This window comes from Macaca fascicularis, chromosome X (assembly GCF_037993035.2).
Source record: "Macaca fascicularis isolate 582-1 chromosome X, T2T-MFA8v1.1".
NCBI lineage: Eukaryota > Metazoa > Chordata > Mammalia > Primates > Cercopithecidae > Macaca > Macaca fascicularis.
In genome coordinates, this window is record NC_088395.1 from 135843730 (window position 1) to 135866315 (window position 22586).

General features: G+C 40.3%; 1 protein-coding gene across 6 annotated transcripts in view; it reads left to right on the forward strand.

Moving 5' to 3' along the window:
* OCRL (OCRL inositol polyphosphate-5-phosphatase) overlaps positions 1 to 22586 on the forward strand; it is a 60192-nt gene that overhangs the window by 30547 nt on the left and 7059 nt on the right. For 3 of the 6 annotated variants that reach the window (XM_015444102.4, XM_065538413.2, XM_065538412.2), the window contains 9 exons: positions 3295 to 3405; positions 4052 to 4217; positions 4472 to 4707; positions 12489 to 12512; positions 15159 to 15275; positions 16339 to 16423; positions 17047 to 17174; positions 17978 to 18089; positions 18279 to 20680. In XM_015444102.4, the coding sequence (XP_015299588.3) occupies positions 3295 to 3405; positions 4052 to 4217; positions 4472 to 4707; positions 12489 to 12512; positions 15159 to 15275; positions 16339 to 16423; positions 17047 to 17174; positions 17978 to 18089; positions 18279 to 18403 (1104 nt within the window). In that variant the 3' untranslated portion in view covers positions 18404 to 20680. Of the gene's footprint in view, positions 1 to 3294; positions 3406 to 4051; positions 4218 to 4471; positions 4708 to 12488; positions 12513 to 15158; positions 15276 to 16338; positions 16424 to 17046; positions 17175 to 17977; positions 18090 to 18278; positions 20681 to 22586 lie in introns of those variants that run through there. The other 3 variants (XM_065538411.2, XM_074029171.1, XM_065538414.1) reach the window with 2 other exon arrangements.

The following is a 22586-nucleotide window of genomic DNA, read 5'->3' on the forward strand; positions in this document are numbered from 1 at the left end:
TTTAAGCAGAATTGACAGATAAGGGAGAAGTTCTTCAATCCCTGTTCTGTCTCCTACTCCCACCTTTGCCTAAACCCCCATTCCCCAGCCAGGCCACTACCCTTAGGAGTTTATATCTTTCTAGACCAGTGCTGTCCAATAGAGCCTTCTGTGATGATGGAAATGTCCTGTATCTGTGCCGTCCAGTCCAGTGGCTACTAGCCGCAAGGGGCTATTGAGTACTTGAAGTGTGGCTATTGCAACTGAGAACTGAACTTTTTATTTGATTTAAAGTAATTTAAATTCAAATTCCCTATGTGGCCAGTCACTATTGTACTGAACAGTGCAGTTCTAGACCTTTGTATATGCTTTTTTGTTCACCCATAGACAAAATACTGATTTGTGTGTGTCTCTATATCATAAACGGTCTCATATGTATGTGTTGGTCTACAACTTGATTTTTTTTTTTAAATCAGCAGTGTGTCTTGGAGAACCTCCCATCTTATTACATAAAGACCTAGCTCATTGTACTTTTTTTTCAAATTCCTAGTTTCGTCAGTAATTTCCTTTACTAAAATGGATGTGTCAGGTCGTGAATTCTTTGGGATTTTTCCCCACCTCATTATCCTTGATTTGCCATTAAGTGCTGTGATCATGATAACCTGCTGAGAAAAAGTTTGATTTTATTGAGTAATCACCCCATGTTTTGGATTCTTGGGCATGTTATGATTAGAGGCTTTAAAAACCACACTACATTTTCACCACCATTGGCACCAATGACTGTTAACAAAGGAGCCGAGTGCACCATGGCTAATTAATTTCAGAAGACTTTCTGTGGGCTGGCTGAGATAGAGCTGGGATAGGGTTCCAACCCTGCACTTGGTACTGTGATCTGTTGCATTGGTTCTCAGACTTCAGTGGATGTAAGAATTGCTTAGAGAGCTTTAAAAAAAGTGTGGATGCATGCGTCCCCACCCCTGGAGACTGTGATTAGTAGGCCCAGGCAGCTGTGCTTTTAAGACATACTCAAGTTGATTCTGCCACATATCTGGTATATTGGAAAGAGTCTTACACTAGTCCAGATATCACCTTTGGTATTAACTGTGGCAGTGAGCAAGTTTGTTGATTGTTGTGTATCTTAATGTTCTCAACTCTCAGAACAAAAATATTACTTGCTTTGGTAGCCTTCCAGGTTGTGAAAATTAAAAGACATGTGCAAAATACTTTTGGAAATTAAAAGTTGCAAAGTTTTGTAAAAGTATAAAATTCATCTTAACCTAATGCTATAGTATGGACCCTGGTGATGGTAAAATGATGTTTGATCCTCAGTTCTCTAAGAGTTACAGTTCAAATACGTGAAAAACTTCCCCAGTCTGAGATACTTGACTCAGCTTTGATGTTCTTATTTTCAACATTTTTAAAAATTTTTATTTTACTTTAAGTTATAGGATACAAGTACAGAACGTATAGGCTTGTTCCATAAGTATATGTGTGTCATGTTGGTTTGCTGCACCTAGCAACCCATCATCTAGGTTTTAAGCCCCACGTGCATTAGCTATTTAACCTTAATGCTCTCCCTCCCCTCGCCCCACTACCCCGAGTGGCCCAGTGTGTGTTGTTCCCCTCCCTGTGTCCATGTGTTCTCATTGTGCAGCTCCCACTTATGAGTGAGAATATGCAGTGTTTGGTTTTCTGTTCCTGTGTTAGTTTGCTAAGGATGATGGCTTCCAGCTTTATCCATGTCCCTGCAAAGGACTTTTTTTTATATTTTTTGAGATGGAGTCTTGCTCTGTTGCCCAGGCTGCAGTGTAGTGGTGCAATCTTGGCTGACTTCAACCTCCGCTTCCTGGGCTGAAGGGATTCTCCTGCCTCAGCCTCCCAGTAGCTGGGATTACAGGCACCCACCACCAGGCCTGGCTAATTTTTTTTTGTACTTTTAGTAGAGACAGAGTTTCACTGTCTTGGCCAGGCTGGTTTTGAACTCTTGACCTCTAGTGATCCTCCTGCCTCGGCCTCCCAAAGTGCTAGGATTACAGGTGTGAGCCACTGTGCCCAGCCTGAGCTCATTCCTTTTTATGGCTGTATAGTATTCCATGATGTATATTTGCCACATTTTCTTTATCAGGTCTTATTATGAATGGGCATTTGGGTTGGTTCTATGTTTTTGTTATTGTAAGTAGTGCTGCAGTAAACATACGTGTGCATGTGTCTTTATAGTAGAATGATTTATATTCTTTTGGGTATACACCCAGTAATGGGATTGCTGGGTCAAATGGTATTTGTGGTTCTAGATCCTTGAGGAATCGCCACACTGTCTTCCACAATGGCTGAACTAATTTACACTCCCACCAACAGTGTAAAAGCGTTCCTATTTCTCCACAGCCTCGCCAGCATCTGTTTCCACATCTTTTTAGAACCTTTGCTGCATGTGTCAATTTTTTTTGACACGGATTTTTGTGAAGTTTCCTAGTCTAAAAAAGAAACCGATATCTCAAGTTAAAATCTGTTAGTTATGTTAATTTTGGCATTGGTTTGTATGAAGTTTTAATATTTAAAAAAAACACGGCTATATCAGGAAGCTGAAAGTGCTGTGTCAGGTGGGAATTTTTTTATTAATCAGTCAAGATGTGTTTATCCGTTGTCATGGTTTTACTCTAGTCTAGGACATTTTGTTTCAGCCATTTTCTAAAATGGCTGTAGGCTCCATTTATTAATATATCTTTGCTATTATATAATCTGAGCAGTGATATTACACTTCTTGGTATTGTACATAGAATCTAATAGAGTTAAAAGCTTTTTAATCATATTTTCTCCCACCCCACCAAGTTATGATTGTTAGAAACAGTAATTGCTGTGTTTCGACACCGTCATTTTGTACAGTGCAAGCAATCATTTTTACCACAATCACATTTTTTCCACTACCAAATAACAATGAAGCAAGAAAATGTTCTTCCCAAATATTTATTATTGCCAAGCTTCTTAACATAGGAGTTTAACTTTTACAGGACGTTAGCCAATTAATCTTACCTTTACCTTAAAGCGTGTGCTTCTATAATGCTTTGTTCAATTTATGTTTGCTTTAGAGGCTCTTGGAGATATAAAAGTTGAGAGCATGTAAAACTAAAGCAAGGATCTGTTTTCTTTCAGGTGAAAGTTGTGGATGAAGCAAGATATGGAAAGTGTTTGAGGATGTTGTTTGCACCACAGTTTATTTTAAATGGTTGCTGTAATGACCAGTTTTAAATTGTTAGATAATCTCCAAGGCAGATGAGCTAGAAGCATATAAGACTGAAAAGAGGATACATTTTCTTTCAGGTGAAGGTTGTGGATGAACGAAGGTACCGTAAAGTCTTTGAAGATAGTGTACGCATCATGGACAGAATGGAAAATGACTTCCTTCCTTCCTTAGAACTCAGCAGGAGGGAGGTGAGCCAAAATACATGATCTCCCTGTCTGCTGCCCACTGTGGTTAGCACAGAAGAAACTGCTGCTTAGAAAAGGCAACATAGCACAGTAGTTAAGCCCATGTCGCTGGAGTCAGACTGCCTCCATTCCAGTCCTAGCACTGCTGTTTAGTAGATGCATGACCTCAGGCAAGTGTCTTACCCACTCAGAGCCGCAGTTTCCTTTTCTGGATTAAGGGGTAGTTGTAAGGATTACATGAGTTAATACATGCGAAGCTCTCAGAACAGCACCCGGGACATAGTAAGCCCTCCGTTGTTAGCTGCTCTTGTTTAATATTTCAGAGTTGCTAGTTAATTTATATCTCAGAAACCAGGACTTGGTCCCAGGATGAATACTCTGAACCAAGGTTGGGTTACCCTCTTAGGATCCTAGGAATGATCAGAGTAGCCTGGAGAAGTAGCAGGAGCCACCTAACTCCTTCTCTGCTGGTGTGAGTATAATAATACATGCAAGTGGATGGTGTGAAGTTGGTTCAGTTGGTGAATGTCTATGGCATTTGCACACCTGCTTAACAATTACCTTACTCCTCATATCCTCTATGGAATAATCCAACTGACTTACTTCCCCTACTAGTGATGCATGTTTGTGTCTGTCTGTTATTCCCCAGTTTGTGTTTGAAAATGTGAAGTTTCGGCAACTACAAAAGGAGAAGTTCCAGATCAGCAACAATGGACAGGTTCCCTGCCATTTTTCTTTCATCCCTAAACTTAATGACAGCCAGTACTGCAAGCCATGGCTTCGGGCTGAACCTTTTGAGGGCTACTTGGAGCCAAGTGAGTTTTCCCTTTACCAATGTCTCTGCTGGTAATGTCCTCATGACTCCCATCCCCTTGGTCTAACTTTCTGTTTTCTAACCACATGTCTCTTACCTTTACTGTCATATTGGTGATACCTCTTGTGTGTGTCCTTTCTCTTCCCTCTCATTGCTTAATGTTTTTTTTAGAGGACACTTTTCTGTTGGTTCTTATACTTTTTGCTTTCCCACTGGAAGTTTTTCTATTACCATGTATCATCTCTTACATTTCAGATGAGACAGTGGACATTTCTCTTGATGTGTATGTCAGCAAAGACTCTGTAACCATCCTGAACTCGGGGGAAGATAAGATTGAAGATATTCTCGTCCTTCACCTGGATCGAGGCAAAGATTACTTCTTGACCATCAGTGGAAATTACCTCCCAAGTTGTTTTGGCACATCCTTAGAGGCTTTGTGCCGTATGAAAAGACCAATCCGAGAAGTTCCTGTTACCAAACTCATAGACTTGGTAAGAACTGTCCCAAGACATAAACCTCTTTTACATTTAATTTTCATAATACTTAAGTGACATCCTCTTTATCTTTGTGCTTTCTGTCTTCTTTTGGCCACAGGGGATGTCAAATGATAAAGAAGCATGTTACTTTAGCACTGTTTTGATTAGATTACGCCTTAGAGGAAAGAGGGGGGACTAATCTGCAGTTGGCTCTTGTTGGGAGTACAATAGATAATACTAAGCTCACCAAATAAGATTAAAGACTCCCCTCTCAAAGATATAATGCTTATTTGTTAAGCTCTTCATACTCTCAAGTCACTTTTGTATAAATTAGCATGTACGTGAGGTATGCTAAGTGGGGCAGGCAGAATTATTCTCATTGAGCATATGAGAAAAACTGAGGCACAGAGACATTAATGTGCCCAAAGTCAGTACCATCAGTTAGTAACAAATCTAGCACCCAAATTTCCTGGTTCCTGGTTTAGTATTCCTCACTAATACCACATTATATCTAATCAGAGTAAAACTTTGCTGCTTATGGAAGCATAGAACTATACTGCAACCCTGGAGTACCTGAATCAGAATCCCTGGGGGCGCTTATTACAGGTACCCTCACTTCTGGCAATGGAATCAGAATCTCAGGATGTGGAGCCTACAAATCTGCATTTTATCCGCATTCCAGATGCTTATAATGTACATTGAAATTTGATGCTTATTTAATGTGATGTGCTTAAGAAAGAAAAGGAGGTTGATTTTCCCACCTCTCCCACAAGCCAAGCTATAATATTAATGTTTTTGTGAAGGAAGTACTTACTATCTTCAGTAACATAAATTGATTTAGTAATAAAGTTCGTTGTATTAAGAAATTTCCTTCTTAATGAAAATATTGTTGGATTGTATGCAGAATCTCTTTGGGCTACAAAAGTATATTCTTGGTTTTTTACCAAAGAAAATTAGGTGAGGTGACAGCATACGTTATCCTTACTGTTAGTATTCATTCACATGGATCCTTTAGGCCTAGCCAGAGCGAGTGATTGTGTCTAGCAGGGAGCTCTAGACCCGCGGGCAGGCTGCTGGCTTGTCTGAGTCCGATCTGTTCTGTTGCCATGGAATTGTTTTAGCCGTGACTCAGATAGCAGATTAAAACACTGAGTCCAGCCCCGGCATTCTTTCTTGGAATTATACTTATTTCCCTAGAGCCTTCATGGCTGAGTATATTACCTCTGTTTGAGAGAGAACCATTTTCTTCAGAAATTCATATCCTACTGTTCTGCTGTTTTTCATGATAATTGTTTTTCTCCTAACATTATATTTCTGTCTTTCAGATTTTAGTATTTCACCTTTTAGAATACATTTTGGATGATGAAGTTGTTTTTCCTTACTTCTCCTACCCCCTTTCCTTCATCTCAGACATAATTTCCCAGCTTTCTTTGTTTCAGCTTTTTATTATGAAAAATGTCAAATGTGCAGAAAAATGGAAAGAACAGTACAACACACCCCCACATGCCTTCTGTACATATATACACACAGATGTTTTTTGCTGTGTCATGTAAAATTAAGTGGTAATATGTCACTTCACCACTAAACACTTCAGCCTGCATCTCTTAACAAAAAGGGCACACTTAAGCACAATACCATTATTATGTATAAGAAAACTAACAGTAATCCATAGTATCATTTAACATTCAGTCCATATTCAGATTTCTTCAGTTGTTCCAAGAATTTCTGTTACACCTTTTTTTAAACCAAAATCCAATCTGGGTTCATATAGTATTTGGTGAGGTCTCCAAAGTCGCTATTGGAGTAGTGCAGTTCCCACTTTCTTTAGTGACATTGACTTTTTTAGGAGTCCAGTACAAATGTCCAGTCAAGGGTCTACCATTTTCTAAATTCGTCTGGTTGTTTCTTCTTCTTTTTTTTTTTTTTTTCAAACTTATCCCTTTTGTACTCTCTCCTTCCGCCTACATGTAAACTGAAACCTACCCTTATTTTTGATCAAAGTCAGTGAAGATATTAGAATATCTTTGCCATTAATATGAAAAACTGCAAAGCCATTAATATGAAAAACTTGGCAGTTTTTCGTATTCTGGGATTGGCCAGAAGAGGCTCAACCAGCATAAAGTTTTTATTTTATGTAAAGTATACTATCAGGTAATTTTACCATGTTTGCTCGTGAATAGAAAGGAATCAAAATCATTAGAGGAATGAATGGCTCTTTGTGAAGCCTTTTTCCTTCTTTTTGTCACAAGTGATTCAGGGTTAAAATAATAGAACCCTGATCATTTTTAATTACAAAATTTCCTAGTTTTTATTAAAATGTATGTGTGTGGTCATCATTTTTCTTTTGAAGCGTTTATTTTGTAGGATTTAGGGTTCTGATTCTTTTCACAGTCTGTTGCATTTCAGTGTTATTAAATTCCTGTATCTCATTGATGAGGAAATTATCTATACAGGTTGATTATCCATTATCCAAAATGCTTGGGACCAAAAGTGTTCAGATTTCAATCTTTTTCAGATTTTCAAATGTATGCATTATATACTTAACAGTTCAGCTTCCCTAATCTGGAAATCAGAAATCTGAAGTGCTCCAGTGAGCATTTCCTTTGATCATCATGACAGTACTCAAAAAGTTTCGAGTTTTGGAGCATTTTGGATTTCTGGATTGGGGATACTCAACCTGTATTAGTGTGGAGCAGTAAACAAGAAATCTGAAAATTACTACCCCATCTTTAATACCTTCCCACTCTGTTGTGACTTGATTTTGACCTTTGAAATGATTCCTCAGGTATAGTATTCATGTTTTTTTTTTCCCAGGACCCAGTATCATATTTCAAATCTCATGAGATGATGCTATTAATAATGGTACCTGCCCTCTGTTGTATTATTTGCTCTGAAATTTTGGTGAAGCCAGAAATGAGTTCAATGTATGTGTTGTCTCTCTATGTACTGTTTTAGAAAGATCCTTATGCACTGTTTTAGAAAGATCCTTATGCCACACCATCTTCCCACCAAATGCAGAGTGAAATAACTGACATAATTATTTTTTATCCTTCCAGCTCTTTTCATAACAGTGACTTTGCCACTTCTAGAATAGTTGGGATTAGCACAAGTGGGAAATGGATGAAAATCTACCATTTGTAATCATCTTTATTCTTTCTCAGAATTAAGATAGATTTTTCTGTTATATTAACTAGAATATTAAGTAGCAAATAATCCTCAATATTGATTCATTACATACTGGATACAAAGTATTAAGGAGTTTATGTGAGTTCCCATAATTTAGTGGTGATGAAAGTATATTTACATGTAAAATATGGCTAAACTTTAAGTCATGGTTAATAGGGAGTTTGGTTACAGATAATCTGAACATTGACCACCTTTACTGACTAATGTCTGGTGTGCTTGGTAAGTCAGTATTTTGGAAAGTCATATAAAATGAGTATTATGGAGGTTGTAGTTTGTGTTAACAATGGGTTCCTTTCCTGTGTTATTTATTAAAGCCCTTATATGCTATAAAAGCCTATTGGCTGACCAGCTAATCCCTGTAGAAATCAGAATCAGCCTGTTTTCATTTTAATGAATATTTAATACATGTAACATTAACATGACTGAGAAATAAGTTTAGCACATAAGAATAAAGTGAATTAGGAAGGTGACTTGGGGTTAGTTATAGAAGTATTTTCAGTCAAGTCCAAGTACTTAGGAAACATGTATTAATATAGTGGGTGAGCAGGCTCTTCCAGGCATAAGGGACATCTTGAATACAGGGTAGAAGGTGAAAGTGAAAAGATTGTGTATGAAAAACTGTAAGATTTCCCTGGTACAAGTAAAGATCAAGGATAAAAATGTATGAAGCTGGTTAGGGAGAATGGGGCAGGTGGTAGAGAGTCTTGAAGTCAGTACATAAGTTTATGCTTGAGCCAGAGGGTATCTAGAACCATCAGAAGGGTTCGCTGATTAGTATGAGGTTGCAAATTGATACAGTTGGAAGAACATTCTGGTGTTGCTTGTAGAATGGACTAATTGAAAGGAGACAAGACTTGAACTTGCCAGATGTGGCTAAGTTGTAAATACAGAGATGAAAAAAGCTGAGGGATGAGTAGAGAAACTGTATTTGCTTGGGGACATATCTGTTGGGAGAACAATATTAAAAATTTGAAATAACAGGAATAACTTGTTAATTTGTCCATAGTTTTTTTTTCCCATTATGTTTTTACTTTGTCTTACTAATCTAACCATCCATTTCTTACTCCATTAAGTATATGGCTTGTATTTCTTCTCTATTCATATGAACTAATCCTTTTTAGAACTTCATTTTCCATTCAGTTTTCGGCTATTTATTTATTTATTTCTGAGATGGAGTCTCACTGTGTTGCCAGGCTGTAGTGCAGTGGCACAATCTTGGCTCACTGCAACCCCCGCCTCCCAGTTCAAGTTATTCTCCTGCCTCAGCCTCCCGAGTAACTGGGACTATAGGTGCGTGCTACCACACCTGGCTAATTTTTGCATTTTTAGTAGAGATGGGGTTTCACCGTGTTGGCCAGGCTGGTCTTGAACACCTGACCTCAGGTGATCCACCTGCCTCGGCCTCCCAAGGTGCTGGGATTACAGGCCTGAGCCACCGTGCTCGGCTATGCTTTTTATTTTTAAATTTGGATATTCTACCTCTAATTGACTCTTTTATATTATTTTAGCTGCATTTGCCACGGGGAATAGTCTTCTGAGGGTGAATGTTGGGGTAAAGAATGATTTGCATTGCATTTGCTGTGTGCCAATGTCGTCCCACTGGGGAAATCCTGAACTCAGTTTCCTTTTTAAATGTAATCCATGTATAGCCTTTTGCAGAGAGTGGGCATCTCTGCTCTTTAAAATTCGTTGGACTAAGTGATTCATAGTAGAAACCTTAGGATTATTATGGGAGTAAGTTGTTTACTAATAAAGGCTAAGTGACGTTTCTATTTTCAAAATTGAGACCAGGGTTTAATTCAATGTAATTTCTATGTTGTTTCTTTGTGCCTGTACCTAGAGAAGTAAATCTCTTGTCCCTCCATCCGTATTTAATCAAAGTCCTTTCGATTCTTCTTTCAGAGTTTTCTCTTGTATTCATTTGTAAGTGTATGTATATACCTTTTATTATACATATATAATATACCCTTTAATATATATATACTTAGAAATTATATATATACCTATGTGTGTGTGTGTATGTATGTATGTTTATAATTTTCTATTATTAAGATGTTTACCTTCTTCTGCTTGACCTACCTCGGTAGCCTTTGAATGATCCCCTTGTCTTTCTCACTGTCTCTCTCTCTCTCTTTCTCTGTCTCTGCCCTTCAGTTTTCCCTATTCAGGGCTGTCAGATTGATCTTTCTGTACTACTGCTTTGGGGCCTGTCACTTCCTTGCTTAAAGGTAGTCAGTGGCTCCCCCATGCCTGCTGAATACAATCCGAATGCCTTAATCTGTCATGTAAGGTCCCCCCAAGGCTAACTTCAACATACCTTTTCAGATTTATTTCCCACTATTTTTCTTGGCATTCTCCATGCACCCCACAAACAGATGACTAACTTCTTCGTAATCTCAATTTGTGATTTACAGTCTCTGTGCCTTTTGTTTATTTCTGCCTCTTCCACTTGTAATATTCTCTCCCCATCTCTACCCTTTAAAATTCTGTGAGTCTTTTAAAGGGCTAGCAGTGATCTATTGAGAACTCGTATTCATGAATTATGACAATACCAGTCTGTAAACTCTGGAACTCCTCACCCCAACTCAGTTGCAAATCAGAGTCAGGGACAAACCAGGTATTTCTCCTTTATCCTCATTTCTCATTGCCTTCCCCTGCAAAGGCATTTTAGCACAATGCCTTGTACCGGAGGATGGCTGCTGCTTAAAGAAAACTTTTTTGAGAGCCTGGTTTGACAGGTTAGTATACAAAATCTCTGTCTAGTTTTATTCATATCATGTATCAGATATTCATGGAAGGAAAAATATAAAATGTGTCAGGTAGATTCTTCATTTGATAACACGTCCTAAATTTTACAAGAGGTTCTAGTATAAAATTGTATCAGATGTTGGGTACTCAAAATCAACTTGACATTAAAAGGTATTGTAATTATAGTACTATAAGTACGTACCTTATAGAGGCTATTATTCTAATTACTTTATTTCATGTGATATTTAAGAGTCTAGGTAAACCCACAAAAGCATGTTTAATTCGTGAAGTATCTACCAATATTAAAACGCCTAATCCCCATGGATAACAGTCTGGGAGGAATGCATTCAGTATTACCACTAGGAATGCCAGGGAACACATGCTTTTCCTCCTCCCTGTCCACTCCCAGCTCCCGTACATCTCAGACAGTAAGATTGGGATTTCTCCTTTTACCTGTAAGAACTGAGACATGTAATTTAGACTTGAGCGCTTAGTGGTCCATAGTCAGATTTGAAACAATCCAGGTTGGGAGTCACTGGGGAGGTATGAGGAACCTTGAGGGACCCAGACCTTCTGCTGGCATACTGCCCCATCACCCCTTGGTTTTAGGCTGCTTCAAGGTAAATATTACTATCCCTATTTTAGAGATGAAGAAACTGAGGCTCTATGAAGTTTGGTAACTTGTGCGAGGGCTATACAAAATTGCCAAGAGGTGGAACAAAGATTTGTACCCAAGCCTGTCCAACACCAGTACCTACACTCTTTCCATTAACCACGCTGTCTTTTAAGTGGGGTTTCTCACTGTCCTTAGCTTGTTATGGAGAATACATTCTCACAGTTTTCCTCTACCTCTCTGTCCAGGAAGCAATCACATTGTCCTTTTTGAATTGTCTAACGGAACATAGTGATAATGACTGTGGAGTTGATCAGACCTGGGATCCAATCCTGATTCAGCCACTTACTACCTAATAGTGAGTGTGGCCTTGGGAAAATAATTTAAGCTTTCAAAGCCTCAGTTTCTTCATCTGTAAAATGGGAATAATATCTACTTTGGACGTGTGTACAGATTAAATGACTGTATATAAGCACTTTGCACAGTTCCTGGTATATGACAGATGCTTCCTAAGTGGTGGTGGTAGTTATTGCTGCTATTGTTATTGGATTGTAATAACAGCATAAAAGACAGGAAGATTAAAAAGATACCTTCTTACCTATCCCCTGCCTCTCTTTTTTCTCTTATACCCAATAAGAAAATAAAAATAGGGGATAATGATGGATCTTCTGATCTGCAAAGGTCTGAAATGAAATTCATTTATAGTTCAGAAGGACCTTCAAATCTGGGCACTCTGAGGGCCTTTGAGGAGGGGAGTGGATACGAGGAGATAAAAAGGAATCTGGGATGCTGCTTAGGAGGCTGTTTGGCGTGAGAAGAGTGAAAATGGAAAGTAGAGTGGTTTACCATCTCTTTCCAGATGGCCACTGTTGGGCCTACAGCCATATTCTTTCAGTGAGGTATATACCTCAGTGCACCTGCCTCCAAGCAGCAGACAGGAAGAGACATTGGGGCATTTGGCTGGGTCAGTTGGCAGATGCCAAAGGACACAGAAGTCTAGAACCGCACGTATTTATTGAGTGATATTCTCAAACTGCACAAAAATTTAAAATGTCTAGTAGAGAACTTTGTGTATGAAAAATGTATTTCATTTTCAACAATCATAATTTATTTGAAGAATTCAAAGCTGTTTAAAGCATGTATATCTGGTAAGATAGTGAGTTCTAATACTGATCTGTTTCTAATTCTGTAAATTAATTCTAATCATATTCTGTCTGTCAATGACTTTCTTTTCCTGCTCCGCTCTCAGGAAGAAGACAGCTTCCTAGAAAAGGTAATGCAATCCATTGGTGGTTATGAGAGTTTCCCTGTGCTTGATTAACACTTAACTGTGGTCCCTGGAATTTGTCCCTAGGCGTTCCCATATCAGAGACCTCTGACTTGGTGAGACTCCCCTAAAGTCCTACCAGCTGTCCTTAAGTGTTTGAAGTACAGGAAAGATATTTACTGTAGCAGTCAAGTCATTGAGACTCGGAACATAAAAACAGTAGGACTCAAGGTTCTAGATTTGTATTTTTGAAATGAGAAGTAACTACAGAGCCGTCTTGACGTATCTGAATGCTCATGAATTGGAGGAGGGCACCAGTTAGCTGTCCTCCATTTCCAATGACAATAAAACCAGAAGAAGTAGCTTTCTGTTGCATTAAGAATGATTTGAGGTTAATGATCATAGCAATTAATTTCAGAAAAAAATACACAGATATGATCAAGAAATAGAGCATAGAATAGAATTGTGGACCTGAACAAGATCATAAAAGATCATCTGGTTCAGGCCTCTACCTTCAGACAGGTAAGGTTATTTTCTCCATTCTAATAGATGAGACAACCAAGGCCCAGAAAGGTTGAAAAACTTGCTGAAGTCATACACCCTCCCCACTTGGTGGAATTTAATGCCTTTTGATGATGGGGATGGCATGCTGTTTTCATGCTTTAGTTATTAACACTAAGTAAGGTTACAAAGTGTGGGCTTATCAGGCGCTGAATGTGTCTTGTTGAAAGAAGACAAAGTAACTTGGTTTTCCTTTGAAAATTAGAGTTCAGGATAATTTGTGAAATTATTCAAGTATTGTTTCTTGTGCATGATCTTTTCTCTGGACTTTGGAGACACAACTGTGGCATTCCATATTATCATACAGGAATTTGAAAATGAATAGTGGATGGTGTATGTAATCTACTGACATTTTATTAACCTTTTTAAACCACCAAGGTTTGAGACAGCTGTGCTTCCTAGCTCTTCCCTGTTAAGAGCAGTCCATGTTCTGTCTTTTTATCTTACACAGTGCCTTGTGTTGCCTTAATGCCTTAGTATAGGAAAAGCTCCAGTTGGATGTCAGACTTTTTAAAAAGTACGTGAATCAGTGCTGCATAATTTCTATATGGCAAGTTTAGAGGCATCTGCTAAAGAATCAGTACATGTGCTGCATTTGGTCCAGAGAGTTAGCAGAGTGCAAGATGGACAGTGTTTTGGCTCAAATACCATGTGGATGCTTGGATTTGATACTTGCAACTGGAAAGAAGTAAATGGATGAGCCATTGATAGACATTCTGGCAACTATTAGCAACATGAATATCAAGTGATAGAATCCCAGGGACAGAAAGGAAGCAAACTGAATGTGGAAAAAAAAAAAAGAAAGATTTTAAATGGTAACCAACTGTCACACTCCCTTCTCTTTCTTATTCCCTTAGAAAGGCACAGCAGCTTTTAAAGGTCATCAATGCTTGTTAAAGAACATAATGTTGAGAAGAGACCTCAGCTCGGCTGTGGTGTATGTGGTCTCTGTCAAAGTAGTGACATGCTCCTTTTTTTTTTTCTTTTAAAGCTACGTGACTGGGGGTTGTGGATGGAATTCACAAGTTGCACAATGTTGGGCAAGAATTTCTTAGTTAAACATGCAGAATATATATGACCTCAAGCTAGAGGCGGGGGAGGGAGGAGGATGCAAAAAATTTGGTCATAGTTCTCTCCACTGGGATTTTTCTGAAGGCTACGTTCAGATGCCTTTACTATTTCAAACATTTTTTCATGTAATTTATATTTGACTACATGAACCTAAGATAACTGAATTTATTTCCTAGCCATTTCCAATTCACATATAGTTTTGATTTAATTTATGCCACTTCTGGGTTTTTCTCTTACAAAATTCTTTCAGAAGAATATAACAGATAGTAGAAAGATAGATGAAAGGAGTAAAAGCCCCTAGAAATCTTGACTGAGCTATTCCTAGAAAATGTAACTTCTGGACTCAGACCTTAGACTTTTCATGGTATTTCTGCCTCTTGGTTAGCTATATTCAGTTTACTATTTTTGGACCTTAAGGCTTATGAGTTTTAGTGCCTTAAGATTAGAACTTCCATCAAGCCTGAAATATTTACATATGTGGGTCTAATGTTGTGGAGAGTTCTCTTTAATTCCTGAAAACCAAAGAAGCTCATTTAAATCAACATTGAAAACAAACAACAGTATCTGTGGTAAGACCTGAAGGAAGAGTAAGTTAGAAATAAACAAATACCTAAGTGTAGACCCTGATCTCTCAAAGTACTATATTGACAATTGTAATTTAATAGTCCCCCCAAGTCACCAGTGCTGTATGGACTCCACTGTGACTGTATCACTGGAGCACTGGTTCTCAGTGTCACCTTTGAAAGGATTTAAACACAAGGCATCCATGTAATAAACATCATAAACTCAAATGAAATGCAGAACAATTAAGTGAAGCATTTAGGAAAGGACATCCTTTAACTGTGGGACTCGCTATCAAGTGCCTTCTGACCAGGGGTGTCCCCACTGAGAAGAAATGGAAAATCTTAAGAGATGAAGATCACATTGTACCTGCATGACCAGAATTTGAAGGACTTTAAGTTATACACCAAAATCTCTATTCTGAGACCCCTTTGATTCTCATCCTTTTCCATCTATTAGGAGAAATCCCTTCTGCAAATGGTTCCTTTGGATGAAGGTGCCAGTGAGAGACCCCTTCAGGTCCCCAAGGAGATCTGGCTTCTAGTAGATCACCTATTCAAATATGCCTGTCACCAGGTAAGTGAGAGTAGACCTTCCCTACAACTTTGGAAGGTGTGTAAATACTATAGGAAATCATAACACCTCGCATCAGCATAGCGCTTTTAACTTTCCCAAGCTACCTGCACACAGTGGCACTGTCAGATCAACTGGGTGGGTGGAAGTGTCCCTGGTCACAGATGTCACAGCTGAAGCATGCAAAGCTAAGTTATTTACTAAGACCAAGGCCTAAGTGTAGTCGTGGCAGAGCCAGGACCAAATTAAGAGCACCTGTCTCCTGGCTACTCTCTCGTTTTCCCTGGACAGCTGCACACCTGAGTCTATAATGCCTACTTTGGCTATGAGTCATGTAGGCATTAGAGATTTTTAAATCTAAAGCAGATTTTAAACCCATTTTTTAACTTGGTCCTAGTTTTTCTTTTAAATCCTATCTAAAATGCCACCCCAACTCATTCACCCCCAAAAGAGACATTTCTTGGGACTAAATTGAAAGGTAATGTTCTCTTACCTACTGAAGAATAATGTAACTTGAAAGCAAGGTTTAGTATGAGCATGCAATTTCCTCCTTCCCCAGCGTTCAGTAGTACTAGCATTTGAATGTGGTTATTCTGTTTGGACTCTGCCTTCTGCTCCTTGTCAAGAGGCTGCAAGTAGGCCAGGCACGGTGGCTCATGCCTGTAATCCCAGCATTTTGGGAGGCCAAGACAGGCACATTGCTTGAGCTCAGGAGTTCGAGACTAGCCTGGGCAACATGGTGAAACCCCATCTCTATTAAAAAAAAATTTAAAAAGAGGCTAGAATTAGAACACCTGGTTTCTTGCTCTAGCCATCTGGTCCCCTGCCTTATCAGGTGTAGGCTAAAACCTTTGGAAAGAACATTTTCTTATTTGAAATAACATTTCACATGGATTAGAGAAATGCTAAAGGAAAAATGTGCTATTTTCACACCTCCATTTGTAATTATTAACACACATACCACCCTTCCCTTTTGCTTCCTGCTGCTCTTCTGATCCTTGGGTAATCATCATAACCTCAGGAGTGATTATCTTGCCTGTTCCCTTCATTCTGACTTCTTTGGTAGGAGGACCTGTTCCAGACCCCTGGAATGCAGGAAGAACTCCAGCAGATCATTGATTGTCTGGATACCAGCATTCCTGAGACAATCCGTATCCTTTGCGACCAAAGCATAAGAAGCTGGATGAGTGCTTGGTCAAACTCTTCTTCGCACCTCTATTTGCTTTTTGTGGTTCTATATTTATTTTCTTTGTAATGTCTTTTATTGTAGGATAACCACTGACTATCCACTTGTTTCTCATTTCCTTTTATGAACTTTTGACCTCTTTCCATATCCAGCTCTTACTAAAAGGAAGCAAGGGGTAGATAACAATGACTTAAAAAGCATGGGACATAGAAGCCACAACGCTGGTACTATTCTCCTTCAGGTGATCAGTCACTCCTGCCACCACACGTACTGTTGACAGGGCAGGGAGAAGGATGGGAAACATGGGCAACTGGTTTATAGGACTGCTTCAGTGTCAACTGTCACTCTGCAGGCTATATTCCCCTGACCCTGAAGCTGGGCCAAAGCTGCCAAGAGTCTTTGACCAATTCTGTAACAACTCAGCTGCAGGGCACTTGAATCAATAAAATATCAAGCCCCCATTAGGATCAGTGTGCCCCAAATAAGAGGAAGGAAACAGTCCCTGCAGGAGCTTGAGGAAAGGAGCCCGTCGGGGCTCTGTGTGGCCTTTCTCCTGGAGCCCCTTTCCCTTGACTTAAGTTGATTCAGCTGGCAGCAACCACTCTGTGGCTGAAGCACTGCTCATTTTCTTGGAAGCCCTGCCAGAGCCAGTCATCTGTTACGAGCTGTATCAGCGATGTCTTGACTCTGCTCATGATCCCCGGATCTGCCGACAGGTGGGTTCCACTGACCTGAGGATGTGTTTGACGCAGGTTCCCCCATAGAGAAGTCATCAGTTTTACAGAGCCAGATAGGCAGCCAGCTGTCTGGTAGGATGGGTCTGGATCTGTTATTAGTGGCAGGACACGAACATTGAGGGTTGCTACCCTTAAATTTTAGGTTGTGTTATTTCCTATGATATTTGCCACCTTTTCCCCATTGGCCTATTTCTGTTTACAGAAAACAGTGGGGTGGATCCCTCTACTCTAGGGTAAATTGGTGAAGCTGATTGTACATGGAATTCTGGCTGACATTACCAGGAAGGATGGGTGACACTTGGGAGCCTTTCTTCTTTTTCTCTTCTTGGTGTGTGTTTTTAATCCTGAAATGATTTTAATGCACAGTAACTGAGAGTACCTGTGAATTGGACTAGTGAGTATTGGGAGGAGTCCCCATCCATGTTAAGTGACATTGTAAAGAAAACCATTCAGCTTGGTAGGTGCCGTGGCTACATGCCTGCGGAAATGGGAAAAGAGCAGATGAACACCGACCTATTGTGAGGCGGGGTGTGCGTGTGAATGTGTGATGACCATGTGGCCTGGTCATTGAGTGGACGGGGACCAAACAGCACGGCCGTTCTTACTTTGAAGTTATAATTTGGAAGGTGTTGTGTTGGCCATGAGGAGATAATAGAAGTTGATAGATGAAACGGGTCCTGCAAGAGTTGGATTATAGACTACTATTAATGGCAGCTGTAAGTTCCTCTTACTTTCATCTTCCACCTGTTTTTCTCACTGCCTACCCCTATTTTTAAAAACAGGTGATCTCCCAGCTTCCGAGATGCCATAGAAATGTTTTCCGTTACTTGATGGCATTCCTTCGAGAACTCTTAAAATTCTCTGAATACAATAGCGTCAATGCCAACATGATCGGTAAGAGTGCTTCATGCAGCATGGGGCATTTGTTGAGAATACTCTTCATGCATTGTATCCAGTATATACCTTACTGCGTGTGCAGGCACATGGCAGTCAACAGTCATTGTCCCCAGGCCCTCCTGCCCTGAGGTTTTGCTTAGGTTATGTCTGACAAAAGTTTCCGCTTGTCTTTCTGTCGTCTTCTAGCTACTCTCTTCACTAGTCTTCTCCTGAGGCCTCCACCCAACCTTATGGCAAGACAGACTCCAAGTGACCGCCAGCGTGCTATTCAGTTCCTTCTGGGCTTTCTGCTTGGGAGCGAAGAAGACTAAGGCTTTTACTATTCTCTGATATTCTAGAAGCAGACGATCTCGGGCTCCAAGTATTTCAGAATGATTTTAAAAGTCATGCCACAGGAAGGGTCTATTGCAGAATTTCAAGTTCTGTTTATAGTAAAAAGGAAGAGTGTTTCCTAATCCCTCCTTTACCATATCCTCCACAGCAAAATACTTTTAGACTTATATTGCCAAGCCAAAGTTACCATATTTTGGTGTTTTTGTGTTTTCTCTTTATAAGGCAAAAAGATCTGTATTTACACTCCTTTACCTAGGGATGTGTTTGTTGCCCTCCTATCCAATTGTCATGATTGTCCTTAGTACCCTAGGCCTAGATTCTGAGATGTTCCCATTCTAGGCCTACAAGCACTACTTGCTGTAGCTGAGACTTGTCTAGAGTCCTTTGTATAATGCACTTTTGACCCACCCCTTCCCGGATCACTCCTTTGCACTCCACTCCCCTCGTTCTGTCACTTTGAACGAAGTCTGAGTGAGGCTAGTGACTCCTTGGGTGTCCTCAACAGTGAGTTCACTGTCTGCGTGCAGTTATTACATGCATTTGTGCATTTCTACTACAATGGCATCTTCATGTCTCTGTAACATTGGCCTTTTCATGGCTCCGCACTGGGTGGAACCATATTCTCTTAGATCACATTTAGTAGCATAACTTTAGGGACTATTAGAGATGGCATCCCATCGATGTGAGAGAATCACAATCAGAATGGAAGCACTTTGAGTATCTGAAGAGTGAGAGCATTCGTGTTTGACAGGTCCTGCTTCCCACTATCCTTTTCCTGTTGTTACTCAAATTTTACAGAAAGACTAATCCTGGGTGTCTCTGAGACCCATCTCCTGCCTAGACATCCACCTCCAGAGCAACACTGGCCCCACAGTAAAAGAGGGAGTCTTGTACCTCAGGCAGGCCCATCTAGAGCTATTGATCCTTCCCACAGCAAAGGTATTGCGGATGACCCTTAGAATCCGTTTTCTGGTCTTCTGAAGTACCAAGGGCAGGTGTTACCTCCTTCCTCAGCGGGACTGACTCTGTGCTCTACAACCAGCTCCTGCACGTAAAGGGTTTAGAGGCTCCCCTTGGCTCCCAGACCATATCCAGTGTTGTGTAAAGAGATTGGCCAATAGGACCAACCAAGCACCTTACCTCTCCCATCCAAGATGACCCTCTGAGCTTTTCATTTATTCAAACTCTGTGATACAGCCTTTTTTAAAAAAATTAATCTATATTGGTTGATGAGCCACCAACCACTGACTGCAAAACTGCCTGATGCAATTGGTTTCCTCCTGGTTTTCTTTTGTTACAACCACCCTTGCCTGTTTACGTTAATTGCAAGGAACATAACGTACAGGCTCTATGTACGATCCTGGGCATTGACTCCATGACATTTCTAGCATATCCAAGGCACCACCAGTGATTTCCCCCATTTCTTGAAAAAAAAAAAAAAAAAGTACGTATTTTGCAATACGGCTAAACGCTTTCCTGATTGAGAGTTAAAGCAGTAGGAGTCAAGTTACTGGTGCGACAGAGCTGGAGGTATGATAGGTCAGGGGCTGGGTGTTGAACTTAGTTAATGGAAGACTGAGAGCAGAACAGGTTTGTCATCTCCGCAAGGCCAGAAAGTGACCACAAAAAGAGGCAGATAATAGACACTGGGGTAGGATCATACCCTAGGGAAATACCTTTCCTGGGCTTGTTTTCTAGCATATCATTGACCTGGGATCTTTGGGTGATCAAGGGTGTGGTTAGTGGAGGCTCTGTGCTGCACGTATGCAGTATCCTATCTCTTTCTACATCAGGTCAAAACACTAAGTTGGTGTACTGCCTCGACCTTTTTACACCTCATCCTGGAACATATACAGGGTTGAGAATTTTAGACAATCTCTAGGTAGAGGAGACAAGACGTAGACCCAGACGGAAGAAATCTGCTTCCCTACCATGCCTATTGCAACACCCCACCTGTAATTCCCAAGTCCTCTAAGGTACTAATTTGTAGCTGCTCTGAAGTAATGATTTCAGATTCAACTGGTAGGGAAAGACTCTGCACCTGCTGTCTTAGGGAAGAAATGGTTTAAATCCATGTGGTGACATTGCGTTAGTCTCCCTTTCACTGTTTTCTTATTCTATAATTGTTTGTTAGATTTCCCAAAAAGTCTTGATCACTAAGCAAAGCTGCTAGTGGGATTCTATATTTCGTGTCATCTTTTTTATTATAATTTATTGCAAATTTTTTTCTGAATAAATATATGTTGTGTGAAAAAGCAAAGTGTGATTTTGGTGAGGAAGCACTCAGGAGGGAGGGCTTATGTGTCACTGGGTTCCATTCGACTTGACTGCAGTCCCCATCAGCTGTGCCTGTACTGTCATTACCTGTCTTACAGGGAAATACCATTTATAAGAATTCTTGGTATATTCACCCTCAGAGATGAGAAGAAACCATGCATTTTCAGAGGCTAATAAAGGCGTCCTATACTTTCAGAGGCCAGCCAAGTACCCTTATTTTAACCCTAAGGATTCAGGCAACAAAACAACTGAATTAGAGGAAAGGACGTTGACTCTTAATGCATGTAAATGTCACACTAGGTCAGATCTGTGATCCCTCCAGCCCCAGAAACCTGACAAACCCTAAGATGCACATCTGGGGAGAACCCAGTTACCCCTGCTCACATAGTCTCAAGATGTGCCTCCCCAGAGAGCCTGTTTTAACATAATCTTATTTTGCAGCTTTTGAAAACCAGTTTTGAACTTTTATGACTTATTGGGGTGATCAAGTCCATAAATTTAGTACTTTTTTGTTGTTCTCATCTGAACTGTCTAACATGTTGGGAGGAAACCCCTGATTTGAGCATGGTGCCAGTCTCCATTATGAATTGGTGGATTCTGATTCCATTCCCTTTGAGGCTGAAGAAGCCACAGCTGGAGGTTTCTTCTCTACTAAGGCCCTCTTCCAATTCCCTCCAGCTGTGAGCTTGACCCTGCTTAATGTGCTGACTCAGTGTTGTCATAAACAACTTTTGAAGCCCCACCCAAAGCCTTGGCAGGAGAAGGTGTTTCTTTCTGAGAGTGATTTTCCCCCCAGCAGATGGACACTGACACCAGAAGTTTTTACATAGCAGCAGGCAATGTGAATAGCAGGCATGGTGGTCTATCTTTCCAGAGGTTAGAGAGGAAATGGCATCCCCAGCTGCTAGGCTTCTGTTATAGGAGACCCAGTAGGGCCTTTCTGATTGCAGTGCAAGTTGAAGAACTGGCTCTTGGTGTAGCCTCATAATGTAAAAGCCACACATTACAACAGTGGCATCACTAAATGTTAGGGAGAGAACCTTAGTGATGACCTAATCTGATCTCATTGTTTGGATAGGGAAAGTCTCAGAGGGGACAATGACTGACCTAAGATTACTTAGGTTAGTGACACTGCATGGCATAGTGGCATTTTTTTTTTTTCAAACAGTTCTACTCTGCTTGCCCATTAATTCCTTTGGTGGCATCTTATCAATTTCCGTGGCTGTAAATATCTGTAATACCCTGATTCCAAATGTTACGTTTCCACCTCATAGCTCTCTTCCGAGTTCCTGCCCAGTATATCCAGTTAGTTAGCTGGCATCTCCCCTCACATGTATCACAGGCATGTCAAGCTTCACATTTCCAAAGTAGAATTATTTTACTTCTGGTTCTTTTACTACCACCCAACTTAGATCCTCTAGCTGTCTCCCCTCAGCTCAGAGAATGTCACCACCATCTGGCCAGTTGCTAGGGCTAAGCATCTAGGAGCTAGCCTTGATTTCTCTGTTTCCTACTGACTGACCACGTCAGCAGCGTGCCCCACACATCTACTTTTCATCACCCCCACTGCCGATTTTATTGGTCAAGGCCACCACCATTACGAGGGTGTTGTAATGGCTTCCTGCCTGGTCTTCTTTTTCTCTTTTTTTTTTTTTTTTTTTTTTTTAAGAGAGGGTCTTACTCTGTTGCCTCGGCTGGAGTGCAGTGGCATGATCGGCTCACTTGAGCAGCCTGACTTCCCAGGTTCAAGCGATCCTCCCACCTCAGCCTCCGAGTAGCTGGGACTATAGGTGCACATTACCAAGCCTGGCTAATTAAAAAAAAAATTGTAGAGGTGGGTTCTCCCTGTGTTCCCCAGGCTGGTCTCAAACTCCTGGGCTCAAG